General features: G+C 37.5%; 1 protein-coding gene across 1 annotated transcript in view; it reads left to right on the forward strand.

Annotated features, from left to right (window-relative positions):
• The window catches only part of LOC141448254 (uncharacterized), a 105,211-nt gene extending 88,322 nt beyond the window's left edge, over window positions 1-16,889 (forward strand). The window contains exons 3-5 of the mRNA XM_074116500.1: window positions 3,298-3,484; window positions 5,935-6,199; window positions 12,570-16,889. Of these exons, the coding sequence (XP_073972601.1) occupies window positions 3,298-3,484; window positions 5,935-6,199; window positions 12,570-12,588 (471 nt within the window). The 3' untranslated portion in view covers window positions 12,589-16,889. The remainder of the gene's footprint in view (window positions 1-3,297; window positions 3,485-5,934; window positions 6,200-12,569) is intronic.
• The last annotated feature ends 809 nt before the right edge of the window (window positions 16,890-17,698 follow it).

The raw sequence follows: 17,698 nt of genomic DNA on the forward strand, positions 1-17,698 counted from the left end.
CGAGTCTTCGCCCAATGCAGGTTGCCTAATAACCTTCCAGGAGACCCAACATCGCCATAAATATTGGTAACTGGTGTGCTGGACTAGGAAGCTAATTATTAATCCTTCCCACTTTTTCGGAGCAGCAACAAAGTCAAGGAAAAGGTGATAGAAACCCAGGGAGAGCGGCTACTTCAATGTGATGTTTGTTCCAAGGCACTCAAATAGTTTGTAGTAGAGTAACTAACATTTAGTAAACATTCCAAGTTGAAAGAAAATTGTACAAGTTAGCTTCTGCAGAATTGTAGTAAGAGACGGTCGTGTGAGTATTCAAACAGTTTGACCAACTGTTAGCCATTAATTTGGTTTTGATATACTACAACTTTATGCGGCTTTTTTTTTAAAAAAACGCGATAAATCTTATAATTTAAAACCGATTACAGACGGGAGAATGATGACTAAATTGGGCAGTTATACTCTAGAAAAAAAAAGGACCCTGCGACACTCTATACAATGAATTAATAATTTGTAAAATCACCATTCTGACAACAGTAAAAAGAAGGATACGGACCAGCAAAACAAGACAAAAAAGATAAAACAGACAAAAAAAAGTTTATCTATAAGTATGTAAAAGAAATAAATAATCATGTTATCATTGGTGTAAACTCAGAATTAAAACAGCTGTTTCGGTTTTTTGTTCTTGTGTTTGTATTATTACAAAGAATCACCTTTGTCAACAGATAAATAACACTACCTAAATGGAAAGGCGTTTTCCATAACCTCTCCTACTGTTAACCTCTCCTGTCCTTAGTGTGTTTGTGTTTGTTGTTGTTGTTGTTGTTTTTTAGTTGTTTAAGGTTAGTGTAGCACACTCGCTTACTTTCAAAAGTGCCGATCTTTCTGCAATTCTTTTCTTTTAAAAGCACAACACAAGAGTAGAAAAGAAACTTAAAACTAAAAGAAGGTTCTGAGAAAAGGCGCGTAATGTTTTTGTTTGAAGAGGTGCTTAGATTTATTGGGATCTTTGCGAAGTGTTTGTTTTGTTGTTTTTGGTCTTGATTGGCGGGGAAGAGTGGGAGACAGGGCCAGTTCTGAGACCAGCTCAGCAGTCCACTCTGTGTGTGTTTGTGTCTGGACTACCGGACTGTCCACTAGATGGAGCTCCTGCACACGAGCCACGGCCAAACCTGACCAGGGAGAAATTTAAACATGTTCTCAGTGATGTTTAAATTTGTCAGCCTTTACGGCGAGTGGGAGATTCGCTGTTCACTCAAATGCTCGCTCTGTCGGCTACACCGATATTTATGCACTCGCTTGCTAGTTTTTAAAATTAAATTGACTTGCCCTATCCATCTCCTCGTGCTCCTCAGCATCACCGGATCCAAACTCACTTCCTCATTGCTTTCTTTCTTTCTTTCCCCCCCCCCTTGTAACTTTATTTATTCCATTTCTTTATGTCCTAATTTCTAGAAATCTCGTTTATTACCTGCTGCTCAGGTAGTCCTTGATTCCACCACTCTGATAGCCCAGACTACATCTCCTAATGAAGCTAGCTCTGCGTGGTCACCTGGTCACTCACTACCTGTTATACACCTAATACTACAAAGTCGGCTGTCACACCTCATTGTTATTTACATTCAATAACTTCTCTCTCTTTGCTTTCCGTTAGTTTTATTCACTCTCCGACACCTTCCTTTTGTTTTGCATTTTTTTTTGTTTTTTTAATACAAATTTTTATTGATCACGTTTTTAAATATCCTTTACTCCTCATTAACGTCATAAATTTTATACATTGTTGTTTGTGGAGATTTTTTAGAACTTCTCTTACTCTAAGAAGAAGTATTGTAATCGTGTAGATTAGCGTTTCCCAACCTTTTTTTGGCTCACCGTACCACTTGGTAGTAAGTACATCATGCTAAATTGTACCACTTCGTAAAAATGATTGTATTTCGGGAACTTTGTCGTTCCGAGTGTGTTATTTTACTATTATTATCTTTATTTGTATAGAGATACAAATTGTATCTATTACAAAGGAGTTCCAAGTTCATGTTCACTTTATAAACTTCGTAAAGTGTAAGATCTTAGTTTTAAATTTTTTTTAAACAATTAAAAATTGCGTACATATTTATCTCTTCAAAATTATTAATTAATTTACAAAGTTCTTCTTTAGGATTATTATATTTGTGCCCAAACCTTCTAAATTAATATCTTTTAAGCATTCCAACTACCTGTAAGTACCAATTAAATTTAATGTTGCTTGGGGTAGAGCTTACTCATTACAATCCAGTCTCTTTAAGCAGATTTCTTCATAGTTATCATTCAAGTTCTGTCACATGATAATTCTATTAAATTTTCTTTATCTTTTATCGATAATGATGTAGCTTTTCCTAAATTTTCTTTATAGAAGGGGGTTTGAAATCCAATTATTATTTGTGTTTTCGGGTTTTGGGAAAATACTCCATGAAAGACTGTTAAATGTGCTATTATATTTTCTCCTACATCTTGAGGCAGACCAACCTTATTACTGTACATCTTAACAACTTCACTGTTATATTATACTATATTATATTATTAATGCAAAAAATTGTTATGTATTACTGGAAAAAACGTTTCTATGATATTTTGATGCTTTCATTTTTTTAATTTTTTTTAGTCCGCCATTATTGATTATTTTTCGCGTACCTCCTACCAGCAACTCGCGTATACCTCCAGTGGTACCACAGGTTGGGAAACGCTGGTGTAGATTTTAGATTATCTGTTTACACGAGAATCACGTGAATTCAGTGAATGTGGTGTCTTCAAATAGGCCAGTATATCTGTTTGTCTAGGAATAGATATCCACCATCCTAATTTGGGAAAGGAAAATCCACGCTGAAGTTTTCTTTAATAGTTCTGTCACGGGAGAAGACAAGCTTTGGTCCAAAATTGGTCCACCGGAAGTGCTAAGCTACCACTGAGTGGATTTGGTTGTGGATGGTTTGTGCCGGTATGTTGACTGAACGATTAAATCATTTAAGTTAATTTCTGGCGTCAACTTATGCGCAAAGTTGAATATATATTTTGCCCTTTATCCCAAAATTAGCTTCTCTTTTTATTTTGCGAAAATATTTTTAGAGAAATACTAAGAAAACTCTCATATTGTTTCTCGCAGGACTGAATCTATGATCTATAACAGTTACAACTTTTATTGTACCTAAAGGGGAAAACGTTACTACTTTGAGAGATGGGATGGCATGAAATTTCTAAAAAAAAAAAAATAAAGCAACTTTTTGTAAATCTAACAACCTTATTTCATAAATTTTTTGTTTGTCTGTCTAGGTGAAGATCTGGTTCCAAAATCGACGGAGTAAGTACAAAAAGATGATGAAGGCGGCACAGCAAGGAGGCGGCGCAACAGGCGCCGGAGGCGGAGCCCCGCCCCACATGTTGGGCAACCCCCCACACACCCCCGGCGGTCTGCAGGGCGGACCTAGCAGCCCCCAGCCGCCGGCAGGCATCCTTGGAGGTCAGTCTTCTCATTTTTATCTTGAGCATGTTGCAAATAGTCTAGTTAATTAATGACGGACCAAAGAAAGGTCGTGTGAGTGGTAGCTCCGTAGTTAAACTGTTGGTTTCCTTTTTCAATTCAATAATTCATAAGAGCTAACACCAACGAAGAAGTTGTATTTATGACGTGCGAACAGTTCGGTCAGCTCGATCTGAAACGGCCAAAATGTATACTTCCACATTGACAGGTGCATGCGGGTCTTAGTATGTGACGTCACACTCAGTTTGGACTGGAGCTGTTTAAATTATTAACATCATCATGAATATTCAATAAATATTGTACGTCTGTCTGTCTATACAAATATATATATATATATACAGTAAATATATAAAACTAATGATGTATACATAGAAAAAGTTAGTACTTCCAATTTAATGAGGTTCTATTTGAGTTAGGAGGTCTGTGCTGTAATTAAGCGCCTAATCACTAAAATATCATGTTTAACTTTGATTTGTTGATGTTGTTGACTCTCTAATCGATAGTGTTCTCTCACATTCCTTAGCTGTTTGTTTGTTTTTGCTTTCTGTACCAAGTTTCTTACAATTTGCTAACTCTGAGCAAGAAGAGCTGAGACGACCTCTAAAGTCAATTTCAACTATCGAATCACCGTTTAAATATCAATAACAATAAGTACCGACTAGCGTATTGAATTCCCATGCGAAGGTCCCGGATTCGAATTCAGCTGCTGACCCTTAGATTTGCTCTTCCTTAGGAGCTTCGTACAGCTCACTGATGGACAGTGTTGTCTGTAACGAGAGAACACTCTCCGGAAGCCGGCAGTGCACTGAAAAAAGCACCAGGCGCTAATAAATAACCTCAGATGTTGACGCGCCTTAAATCAATTAATTAAAAAAAAAGGTGTCCAACCAAAATGCCAAATTTAATTAAAATCGATTAACCGAATGTGTCCCTTTATAATCGATAATGTTTAGCGATTTCTTTTTTCCTCTGAAAATGGTTCTCTCGGAACTTTGTACGCACAAAACAAAGTTCTCCTCTGAAGTACCGTTTCCGTAAGTTGTACGGTCTGACGCCTGTCTAATATTTATGAGCAAAAAGTGAATACCTAGAATCTTTAGGTCATTAGTGCTAATGTACTGAACAGCTTTTCGGATTTCCTGTGATTTTTTTTTTGAGGATTCGTCCGAACATTTCATCTGGACCGGGGCTTATTGTGAACTTCCTTCTCAGTATAAATTGTAACCTCCAAGAAAATTTTATTTTATGGAATTTACAGCAAATGAAAATCGTTCATTTTTGCTTGCTTGAGATATTTATTAAAATATTTTTTTCCACCAATTGCGTCCTTTTTTCGTTGACCAATAGGACGCCTCCTTTCTTTACGATCTGCACAAATACTGTGCGAGTCCTTCAAATTACCACGGCCATTTATATCTTTCAGGTCTTTTCCTGCAAAAAAAAAAAAACAAATCATTAACAATAAATTAAAAAGAAAAACAAGAGACTAAAAGCACGCGATATTTTGTATTCATGATGACTTCGCTTTTAAAGAACCTTCTCATTGGATCATGTGAAATTTCATGCAGCAGTATTCACTGGAATTGTATTTTGTGGTAAATTGGTTCTTAAAAAAAATTGCTTTTATTCATTTTTTTTGTAAGAGAGAGGAAGAATATTATTATTATTTATTTATTTATTTTTTAACGCTGCCATTTTTGTAAAACGCGATCCTGATCAGACAGGATTAGACATGTACGTTAATGGAGATCCCGCTTCGTATCCCACATGTGGCTAGTTTTCATTTCTTAGAAGAAATAGTTAAGGATGTGCTTCCGCCCTCATCCATGATATCTAATTTGTTAGATGGATGTTAAGCTCCGCCTGAAAAAAAATAGTCGATTCCTTTAATTACTAGGCGTTTATTTCAGAACGTAGTGTGTGACTGAAAATCCAACTTGCAACTTGCAATCGGGTCTCTTGCTGACAGCAAGTCAAAGAGACTCGATTGCAAAGTTCAGCATAATGTGGAATACCAAGTCTGGTATTCTTGAATCCTGGCATTGTTCCTAAGATATACTGTTTCCCTTAAATATTTCAAAAAGTGAGCGAAAAGGATTAGATATGAGAGCTGGGATTTGTTCAAACATTTTCTAAACGCAGTAGAAGCTCTTTTAATATCTCACAGATTTCATTTGAAAAGTCGAAATCCTCTGTTATTGATCTCTGGGTAGTTTTCTTTACCTTCAGCACCTGTTTGCGCCTGCTCGGTTTGAGCTGCAAGTTCTTTAATCATTCTGCGAAGTTTTGAAGGAGGGCGAGATCTTGTAGATTAGGAGATTTATTCTAATAATTGTTTTAAAAGATAGTATCTCTACAGAAGACATGTTATCATCTTGGGTATAAGTCTTTAGGAAGAAGTTAATGTATATGTTATCTTGTTGTTACAGGTGGCAACGGCGGCTCGTCGAGCGGCAGTCAACACTCGCCGGGCGGATACCTGGGAGGCCATGTTGGCAACACGCCGACGCCAAGTTCCACGCCAGTCTCGGACATGTCGCCACAACCTCCACACGGCGGCTCTCCTCCAGGACCCTGGGAGATGAAGCCGACCAACCTGCCGCCACCGCACCATCATACCCACCACCATCCGGCCAGTTACATGCCCCAGTATTCCTGGTACCAGACGGCCGAACCTAATCCTGGACTTTTAACGTGAGTTTTTTTGCATTTGTCACTTTATTTTCTTTTGTCTTACAGCCCTCGATGTGTCGCTTACTATTATCACTTACCCTTCGCATTCCAATCGGTAGGGTTTCCATGTTCACTTTCATCTATCCGTGTGGATGTCTGCCAGTCTGTTTTTTGGCTGCGAGGTCAGCACCATTCGAAATCCGTTGTTTAAATTGGACATTTGGATTACGTCATAATATCTAATCGGTCCTTTTATGTCCCTTAAGAACAGTCAGTAAGTACAGGATGTGACAACTCTATACATAAACTGCGGACAGCTATCTTAAGTGACTGCCCAATAGATCATAAATCTAGAAATGTGCAACCGTAGGTAATCAATCAATCAAATAAAAACTGACTGCAGATGCAGAATTGTAGATACACGATCCTGGTATGCAAATATCGTAAGAAGTGGATCCATATAAGGGTCAGTGTGTGTCAGTCGCTCATCACTCGGCTGCAACGTGCAGGTGCATTCCAACAAAGCGTAGAACATGCAGGGCCAAGTTGTTGACGTTCATTTATTGCTTCATCTCACTCCTCTGCAATACGAGAGCAGATTATTCATTTTGAGATTTCTTAGGGTCCCCGGAATGCGATAAAGATGGTTTTTAGAAATCTGTTTGGGCAATCAACACAATGATAATAATGCTGCGAGTTAAAAATTAAACCTTTCATTTAGATACAGACAACAGACCATCCCGGTTTTCAGTTTTGTTTTACACAATTTTCAGGAGAAAGGTTTGGTCGATTTCCTGTAAACTGAACACGCTGGGAGGTCGGAATTCCTCACGAGATTCAGCTGTTATGGAGGCACCATTTCCTGTATTATACCGCTACGATCCTCATTCGTGAAATAAAGTCCCAAATTAGAGTAAATAAGGCCACTCGTAAAAAACAATTTCACTGAATATTTTCCTTTTGCATTAGCGACTTTTCCCAACCCAGTACATGAACCTGGATGATTTCTCTGCTACAGAGCCTGGATTGTTTATTTAAATATTAAAGAAAAGCTAAAAGTAGCTCGAGGTGGGGGGCGCTCTTGTGAGTCAGTCTGGCAATATGATTGGAAGACAATCAACTCACCCAGACAATGGAAACAATGGCCTGCCCCCGCCCACCGCTCGTCCTCTAGGTTTGGAGATTCAGTTTGGCTATTTTGAATTTTAAATAGTTTGGCCGTCACACACTGCACCTACATCATGCTTACACGCAGAGCGAGTTGTCATTCTAGGAAGCTGCGACGACCGCAGGATCAACTATTCCTAATTATTTACCCATGCGCGTGCGTACGTATCAATACTTGTATCTCGCAGATCGCATTATTCATGTATTAGATACAACACAAATAATGACAACAATAATAAGAAACCAAGAATGACGTAACAAGTGAATTTTGTTATTTATTTAGGAGGGGTGGGGGTGAGGGTGCCTAAGGTGGTTGCCCAACTCTGAAGGTTTGGAGAGTCTGTTGATTTGCAACGAGTGGGCGTTGACAGTTCCCCACAACATCGACAGCATTCACAAATTTTTATCTAACAATAACCACACAGAATCAGTAAATAAATATCTTAAATAAGAGAATCTGTAATGGTCCTTTAATAGCACTTCCTCTTGGCGCAGTTTACCTTATTCTATTTTCAATAAACTTAGAATCTGTACTAAAATGATATTTAGTATTTTACAAACAGCAAGAGATTCTAGATCCATGCAAAGATCAGCTTCCAAATCAAAGTGGTAGGTCTAAGGTATAAGTTAGGTCCAGTTTCAAAAGTAAGCCTTCGGCGATGCCCTAAACGAGTCGCAAAATACCCGTTCCGGACAATACCACTTCCGATGGACTGGTATTCCGCCCAAGTGTCCAAGAAACACAAGCTGCTTCCGCTTAGACTTACTTCGTACACACACCTACAGATCTGCGTACTAATTTCTAAAACCCACTTTTCTCGTAAGCAAAACATGTATTTCTGGGAACAAATTGAATTAGGAAAGTTTGAGACCATCGTAATACCTAAGATAAGAAAACCTAATCTTTGTATTCACAATTCATTTAGATAAAAGAGTCGGTCAGAAAATGTACTGAAATCTGTTCCAGCATTAATCGGGAAGATCATTAGACTTATGAAAGTACGTAACAAATTCAAATTTTTAGCCAATCATGTAAAGTGTTGCTCTACCATTAGGTTGGTTTGCTAGATAATATTTCCAAGATACGCGGCCAACGTATTGATTGGCTCAATAAGGTAATTATTAATGAAACTGTTCGCTGTATCCAATACAATCGATTCTGTGGCCAGTAGCCTCAATTTGTGGCTAGTAGCCTCAATCTGTGGCTAGTAGCCTCAATCTGTGGCTAGTAGCCTCAATCTGTGGCCAGTAGCCTCAATCTGTGGCCAGTAGCCTCAATCTGTCCAGATAATCATGACGAACATATTCAAATATGTATTGGGTTAGAATTATTTTTGACTTGGCGTTGTGGCTTGTTTTTTGAGTAACAGCTGGATATTTCGGCACGTAATAAATCACTAATTAGTCACTTACGTTTTTATTTAAAATTTAAATATTTATTACTACTTCCTGTTAAATTATAAGGTTTTCCGGTCGTCAAGAAGAATTAGGCCCATAAATTTGCAAAGAAAAATAGTTTTTATGTTTCTGTGGACCTCTAGAAGATTGTAGGACAGTCGGAGCTGTACAAGAGATTGGTACTGTATCACCTGGGATGCCAGAGTGTTGCTTCCGGCAGAATGTTTTTCTGTGGCCGATGTACTCGGCGCTGTTTCTGCCGTGAGAAAGAAGAACATAATATTCAGATGTTTTTATTAATTTCCTTATAGAGCGGCAGAAACGTCGACTACAAGATGTACGGTCGGGCTCATTTTTCTTCTCGTTTCCACTTGAACACGCAATATTTAAAATGTAACTTCCAAGATGGATGGGGCGAGGCGGAGATGGAGCGTTATTAAGAGAGCACGAGTGCGACTGAGAGGTCTGAATGTTTGAGGGTGGAGAGGGGGTCGGAACCGAGAGAGACTGGGCTGCCTCTCACCTGCGTGGAGCCAGCAGTCATCGCCAGGGACTACAAGTGTCTGGGAACCGCAACCAGCCGAAAGACATGGAAAGAAGAAATCAAGAAAGCAACCCCTCCCCTCCCAGCGGGTGGGGGCAGTTGTGCTGGAGGGGAAGTACAGCCAGTCGGCCGTCTCATGGGGCACGCAATGTCTCATGTATACCCAACAACTTCTCCGTCCGTGCGTGTCTCTAAATTCATCAACAAAACATTATTCTAGATTCAAACATTTCGCTCTCCTCCAACTTTGATAGATGGACGAAATAATGCTGGAATACTGGAACACTTATTTCTGTTACTCACTCCATCAGATGAGCGACATTGCTTTGGGAAAGTATATGTTCTTACGGCTCAATGACGTCTGGAAAAGTGACGTACGTCTTTTACTGACATCCCGTTTAATTTGGAGATCAATTCGTAGTCTGAGCCATGTGTACATTCTATTCAAACTTTCTCCAAAATTGAAAACTAAATACCCCCCTTCGCCCCTGAACACCCCTCTGCATATGGCAGCCTCCATCTATTTGTCTTAAATAAATCTAAAACAAGAATTTAATTTTCCGCGAATTTTTCATTTTTGCCTAACTCTCCAATTCGTTAATAAAAAACTTCTTTTTCGTATATAATTGTACAACTGTACAATTCATTGAAATAGCACTTTAGAGCAAATACCTCTGCGTCGGAACTCTCCTAAAATAAATGTTTACGGAAAGGTTTAAAAAAAAAAAAAAAAAAATACGACGGATTGTGTACCTAATCGTTAAGGATTAAGGTGCGGTTTCGAGAAAATTGCAGGGAGCTGGACAAACTACAGGCAACTCCCTAAATCGGCATTTTTTAAAGGAATTTATGCTGGACAAATATTTCAAATAAAATTTGATGTACTAAATTCATGGAATCAGGATACCCTCGTGAGAAAAAGAAAATTGTTGGACTCATTCTTAAGGAAGTCTCAAGGCGGATTTTGCTCTTCCGGTTGCGATTTTCGGGATTCACTTTATTACGCAGAGACATACGAGTATTTCCGGTGAATACGTAATTTCGTAAATTTGCAACGATTTTTTGTACTTCCACTTTTAGAGTAAGGGAAAGTGCTCTGAATTGCGTCATTAGGTACTCAGCATGAGCTCCGTAACATGTCCAGTGGTACTCTCACGAATAAAGGAAGCGTATTTCCTGTAATCTCAGTTTAGGGTTTTATCGAGTTTTTATCGATAGCTGTTATCGATAGACGAGATACCAATGATCGATAATGGAAAAGGGAACTACGATCACGAGGCACGATCAAGGAACAGAGCTCAAGGCAAGTTGGGGGAATACAAACAATTACTAGATGTCTACTAATTAACTTGTCCATGAGGCGGCAGCGAGCTTAATTAAATCATAAAAAACTTGGAAAAAGAAAAAAGATAGTGATCAGGATGGCATTTGTCACACAATGACTGCAACAGGAGTCACGAAATACGTACAAGAGTTTGTAATTTAGAAGAGGAAGTAAAGATGGGAGATACGGAGACATCCTGATGAGTGTGAATGATTGTGTAATTGATGGGATCGAGACTCGTCAAGGTGATGTCAATATCACGCGCAGCCGTTCAATTCTTGATTGTTCTTGCAAAAATCACACCCAGCAAGATGGTGGCAGTAAAGCTTTAAGACTAAATCAGCCAATCACTGAAACGATTTTCTAGTTTTCCGGGGTAGTTGGAAAAGATTCCAACAATTTGCGCTAAACTTTCTTCCGGTACCACCAAAATGTCCGTGTTTTTTATTTTTATTTGAAGTAATTTCTCCAGAATTTATAGTGTTTCTATATCTACAAACCTTTCTCATCCCTCTAACGTACCACTTCAGTACAGTTTGCGGCTTCATATTACGCAATATGGAATGTCGTTAAAAGTTTTATGGAGTTCCAAATTTTAAGTAGCAGAGAATAGGTTTTCACGGTTATGCGTCCAAAAATTCACATTAAATTTAGGCCGCTAATCGATTGTATTATAAACAATCACTTTTCTTTAAAAAAAAAAAAAAAATATCAAGAAACGATTGTTTTTGGCGATGGCCGGCATTTTGATTGTGAAATTAGAATCCACTTTCCCAGTTTCAATTCAAACGCAAATATTATGTGTCGGGCTTCCTGATTTCTGCTTTAAAACCACATCCTCGATCTCAGAGGACCTCAACAGCGATATTTCCTGCTTCGAAATCTTGACGCGAGCGTAGTACTTCCTCTTGCTAAGTCAGAGAGAAACACCGTCACCACTTTCTATCCCTAAATTTTCCTTCCAGAATACAGAATCTCAGGGCACATTTGCCGGTACTAACTGAGCTACAGTCTGTAGAACCATACAACACACTGGAATAACACGTTAGAGGATAGCCATTTAGCATTACCAAATAGAATATAGAGATCTACTTATATAAAAAGAGAATAGCAATTTTTAAAAAAATCCAGGACAACGGCCTGGTGATTGAAAGCTTATCGTCCTAGCGCAGGGGTCGGCAACCCGCGGCTCGCGAACCGCATGCGGCTCTTTTATCCAAATTTTGTGGCTCTTCAGCCTGTCCAAAATATATTGTATATTTCAATTTTATTGAAACAAATGAAAATTTCATTTATTAAAGTAAAGATATTTTTTCAAAAAGAATTTTAAATGAGATTTGGTTTGAAATTGAATAGAATTATATTAAAATACAGTACGTAATTATAAAAGACTGCCGCCATCTTTATTCAAACACAGGTTTAGTTATTATTTATTTGTTTATTTACTTTGCAATATGTGAAAATAAATATATAAAACATTTAAATGATATTGAATATCATAAAATAATAATTTATGAAAATACAAATGATCTACAGAGTTTTTTACACTCTATCATCCTTGCGGCTCTTGGTAAGATTTATTAAAATTATTTAAGGAGAAATGGCTCTCTACTTGAAATAGGTTGCCGACCCCTGGTCTAGCTCCTGGTAGCTCAATAAAAAACTTAAAATTCATCCGTTTCCATTTTTGAATTTAATGTTGCTCCATCCACAGAGACTTATTTGTGGAAACCTCTTTTCCACCGACTCAGGAGAGCTCCAAGTATTGCTGATGAAAAGTTAAAAAGGAAAATTCGCACAATCGGTGCACACTTCCTTTTTGTGCAGTGTAACAGGAAGAACACTGAGTTTTCCACTTTGACCGGGGCCATTTCCGTTTCAACAAATACCCCCCCACACTATCTCTGAGAATTTATATTATTTTACTACAATTAATCTATTTCCTTATTGTGTTACAGGGTATGGCCCACAGTTTAACGATAGTAGGACGACTCTCTAGTAAAACTGGGTATAGTGTGAGTGTTATCAGTCGATATATATATGTATATGTTAAATATATATATATAGTGTATGTCAGCTATATACATACAGCTGATAGTTGTATAGTTAGATCTAGTCTCCACTGGTAGAGAGATTGGGATCAGCTGAAAAGAATATTCGAGAATATTGATTACACAAAGAGAAAAACTACAACAAAAAGACAAAAGCCACAGCCTACTGTATTTGAAACTGACAAAAATGAAGACAAGTTTTGTGTGTGTTACCTGTTTAAACAAAATTTTATGAAAAATAAAGTAAACAAATTCATATAAAATTATAAATGATAAAGACAAGATCTGTGCTGGATCTCCGCTGGAGGTCGCTGTTTGTTTTTAGTTATTGTTTTTTGGTCTTTAATAAAGAACCGGAAATAAAGAAGAAATAATTTTTAAAAGATATATATATATATATATATAAATATATAAAAATATTATATATAGTAATAAATATATAAATAAAGAAGTAACTAAAAAAGATAAGAAAAACCCTCTTTATTGTATATGTTAGTTGTGCGCGTGTGTATGTAATAAAGCTGATTGTGTAAAGTTTGTATGTCAGTCCACTATTTGTACAAAATGACAGAAAAAATGAAAATACTATATTTAATTATATATAAAAATATATATATATAAAAATTAAAGAAAAGAAATAAATGAATTTGGTCCATTTTGTTTAATTTTTTTTTGGATTATTTGGCGGATATTGGCGATATTTTAGCGACAAAACAAAAAATCTAACTCTTCCTCATGTCCTCAAAACCGGGGGCGATTTGGATGAAAGTGAGGGTATTGAGGATTATGGAAGGAGCTCAAATTAAGTCCTCATTCCCCTTGAATACAGGCGGTTCCCAAAACTTACTAAACTCCTACATTCTGTACCTTACCCAGGAACTTTAACTAGGCAATAGGGTGCCGGCCGTCCTGGCCTATGGAAATTCCAGATTTCCTTTGTGTGGAGGAAAAGTTTCTATGAACTATGTTCTTCCAGTTTGATCAACTGTTTTCTAAAGAAAAAAAGGCGGCCAATCTATAATCTAAGGCTTCGTGACAATTTTTTCTTAATGCCCTTAATTTCTGGCGGGTTAGTTCAACAGCTGATTGAATTCCACCAATCGAAAGAACATTAATTTCCCGCCAGATGGAGGTCCTCAATTTGCTTACTAATAGAAGCAATGATATCATTTCCGTCCACCAACTCTTTTCCTATTTTAGTTTTCTTTCCCTGTTTTGCACAACAACACTTCTGATATTACATCTTTCTCCCCACCCCCCAGTGACAATCAACTTTTCTGAAATTAAGATTCTGCAATGGTGCAGCCAGCCATTCTATGCAGAATCATAAAGATTGTGTCACCAGATGGTTGCGTTATGTTCGTCTGGTGACAAGTACCTGGTGAAAACAAACTCCAAACATGTTGAAGATGTCGATGTAAGAAGGAAATGTTCCCCATAAGTGAGCGACAGTTCACAAAATATGAAAAATACGCACATCATTTTATGAGAATATTTTATCGGAGAAATCATAAATTTTGAACCCAGCGATACGGCTTAGGGGACCTCTGTACTTTACTAGTGAACGCTAAGTATAAATTCATTTTCTTCTAAATTTTCGTTTTGGAAAAACTATCAAAAGGGACTTATCTTAGGACGATATTTACAAAATTACCAAATATACATATATAAATGATAGTAAGAGAGTTACAGATTTAGAAAAACAAAATTGAAATAGAATTTTGCGAACAGTTGGCAGCCGCGTTGTGCGAGCCACTTTCGCTGTAATTAATCGCCATTCGAAGAATCCGCCTCCTTCATCCGATTCGGGGAAAAAGATGAGAATGTTTTTTTTAAATTTTATGTATTAAAGAAGAAAATATAAAAAATAAATTGTGTAAATAGTTAAAAAAAAGGTTAAAATATAACTTTGAAAAATGTCAAAAACAACTACAAGTATGCACTCCAAGGAGCTGTACATCTGATATAAATATATACATATATAAATACTTAGTATATAATAAATAAATTATCTGTGTTCAAGTTTTATTGCGCATGCGTGTGGAGAGCATATTTTCTTTCTGAATTCCATCTCCTATCCAACCTCCAAGCTGGTATCCCCGCTTCCGGTAAACTACTATTTCCTACTTTTTTTTTTCTTTTTCTTTTTATTGCCAAACAGGAAGGTTTTTCAAAGTTCACTTGGCTTTGCAGGTTTCCGCTGGAAGGAAGTGGAGCTTTTCGAGTTGGTGGAAATCGTAGTTTTATAATTTATCTTTCCGCAAGTTTGGGTGATGGTGTTTGAACTCAAAACTATTAAGCTGTGGTGAGCGGTAAACCTGTTCATAGATTCAGTGACCTAGCGTAGTTACTTTTTTTTTGGGTAGGTTAGCCGTGAGGAAACCCCGAGGTAGTAAAAACTTATTTTAAGGCATTTCACTGATTGCTGGCTGATCAAAACATCATTTTCCAATTTCCTGGCAATGGTGAAATCGCTTCTGGGAATGATCTGTTGATTGCACAGGCCCAAAATTTAAAAGGGATCAGGAATTCTAGAGTAGTAACATTATTGGTCTACTGTTTTCTGATGTTGATCCGCTTTAACGATAGTAGAATAGGGCTGGCTTACTAGCCGAGATACTTCTCGGGACACCAACTCTACTCCAAGATAACTTATCAGCATCAGATTCGAGTTCAATGAATCGCCGTAAAACATTCCCAATTTACTCCGGATTTGAAGATTCTTTTACGTAATTGTCAGTGTGGGCGATCGAGAGAGAGAGTGGCGCTTATGTTGATAAAACTTTATGTGCTGCGGAAATTTGTTATTTAAACAGGAACCGGTCGGTTGTAAACAGATTGCATTAACCATGCTCGCAACAACACAATCAGTAACTTTCATTTTTATGAATTCTTAGAAAATAATGTTTAATTGGAATAAAAATAACGCGGTAAGAGTCAGCTGTTTGAACATCATTTGGGCGGGCGAGTTTTAATTATTTCTAGGAATCAATTTATGAAAATAAATAATCCAAATGAGATTATGGAATGTTCGGGATATAATTCATTAAATACTCAGGATTAAATACTGGAAGGTGGAGGTCCTGCTCAACATGCTTCTGAGTGTCATTCCTTATTAGTACTTTATTTCCTGTGATACGGTAAAAAAAAAATAGATCGATATGTGGTCACGATAGATAACTAGTTGTCATGCTCTCCCCTTCCGGCCAGCAATAAAACAGGCTGTGGTGTAACTTTATTTTTCCGCTCTCTGTTCTAGCGTGAGGCACGGTACGCCGGATGTGCAGAGGAATTTCCATTGCACAAGTTGGCTCGACTCACTCGTAGAACCTAGCGCGCTCTATGAATCTATTTTCAACTACTTTCTACTTCCGCTTTCGTCAACTTGGCAGATAGATAGTTGAAAGACTAGGATAGCCTTTAATGAACGACTGAAATCAATGGCAATGATTGAGGTGCATTAGAAGCGAGACTGCTGATCAGACCCTTGAGAATCATTTGCTCGGCAAGAGTGGCTGGTGATGAAGGGAGGGCCTTCTAAGGGCTCTTTGGCTTTCTTAGGCTCCCCAATAGTAATAACAGGGGAAAACAAACCAACGTATTCTGATTTAAACGACCTAATAATACTCAATAAATCCGGATCGCCTCAATTTAGGATTAGACACATTTCGCTGAAACGGCAATGTTCCTTAACCACTTTCCAACAAAATAGCCCCCCCCCCATTCACTGCAAATCATTTCCTCACAATCCCTCTAAATTGAGCGGAACCGGAAATCTGGTTTGAATTAAAATTAATTGGCTTGAAGCTTGAAAAAAATCTTCTAGGCCAAGTGAACTAGGGATCGAATCTTCAACTCATAGAAAAATGTATTATTATAAATTCCTTTTCTCCTTTTCTAATTCCTCTCCACCAATTTTCCTGTAAAATGAAGCACAGCAGTTGAGAAAAACAAGGAAATTGAGAAAACTCATTTAAGAAAGTGTACAATGTTGTTTTCTTTACAGTTTGTTAACTTTATTTTTTAATTTATTAATTTTTTTTAATCAAGTTTTTCCTCCTGTGCTGCTGGAAAATGAAAGAAACAAAGAAAATCATTTGCTTTTCTGGACAGCAAATTTGTGTATATATTATGTAATAATTAAACAAAGGAAACTAGGCAGAAAAAATGAAAAAAAGGCGGTAGTTGAGACAAAAAGGAAAATAAAAAGAAATAATTAAAATGCGAGTCTCTTTGTGTCTATCCACAACCTTATCCTTCTTTGTTCTAAAATGTTTTCCAAAAAACACAGGTGATATTTGTCAGCTAATCCCGTGGGAACAGGCGGTGGCCAAACGGACAAGAGAGAGGAATCAAAGAAGAGTAAACTCAGGTTTTTATTGAATCCACCGCCTCCAAAATAACTTTGGTGGTGCCAAAGAGGAATTGGATTTCCGGTACAAAGTTAGATTGAATGATTATATTTTGAATAATGGAGGGTGAGACTCATTTTGAACTTCACGTTAAAGTGGAACTGCTGCAAAATGAGAATGTTTTGCAACACCCTGGTCAAATGAATCCGTTGACAGAACTGTGAAGTCGCAGCGGGGGATTCTGCTGTGACCACTCACACGACTTCCTGTTACTGCTAGCCTCAAGCTTCCGACTCAGTAATATTCTCCGAACTCGGAATATTTGGCCCATACATCATTCTCACCAACATTATAGTTTTGGTAAAACCGTACACTATACTGAAATACTAACATTACTGAGAAGTCTAACCCCTATTATTACGTAAATTACAGAACAGCCCCGGGAGTCATTTTCAAGGAAGTGAACAATCCATTGAATAAAGATGTACTTCCGGTGGAGGTGGTTGCTAAAAAACAGATTTTAGCGACAAATTCAACTCTTCTTATCAATACACAAGAAGTAGGATCGTCCTGTACAGGATAGAGGCACTTCCTATCAATTTCCTTTCCTGGAAACTGCCTTAATCGAATTTTGCAGGAAAAATGCTTTGTATTAAATTTATAACTCTATAGTGATTCACCAAG

This window comes from Rhodnius prolixus, unplaced genomic scaffold (genome assembly GCF_049639745.1).
Source record: "Rhodnius prolixus isolate KJV_2025 unplaced genomic scaffold, Rpr scaffold_13, whole genome shotgun sequence".
Lineage (NCBI taxonomy): Eukaryota > Metazoa > Arthropoda > Insecta > Hemiptera > Reduviidae > Rhodnius > Rhodnius prolixus.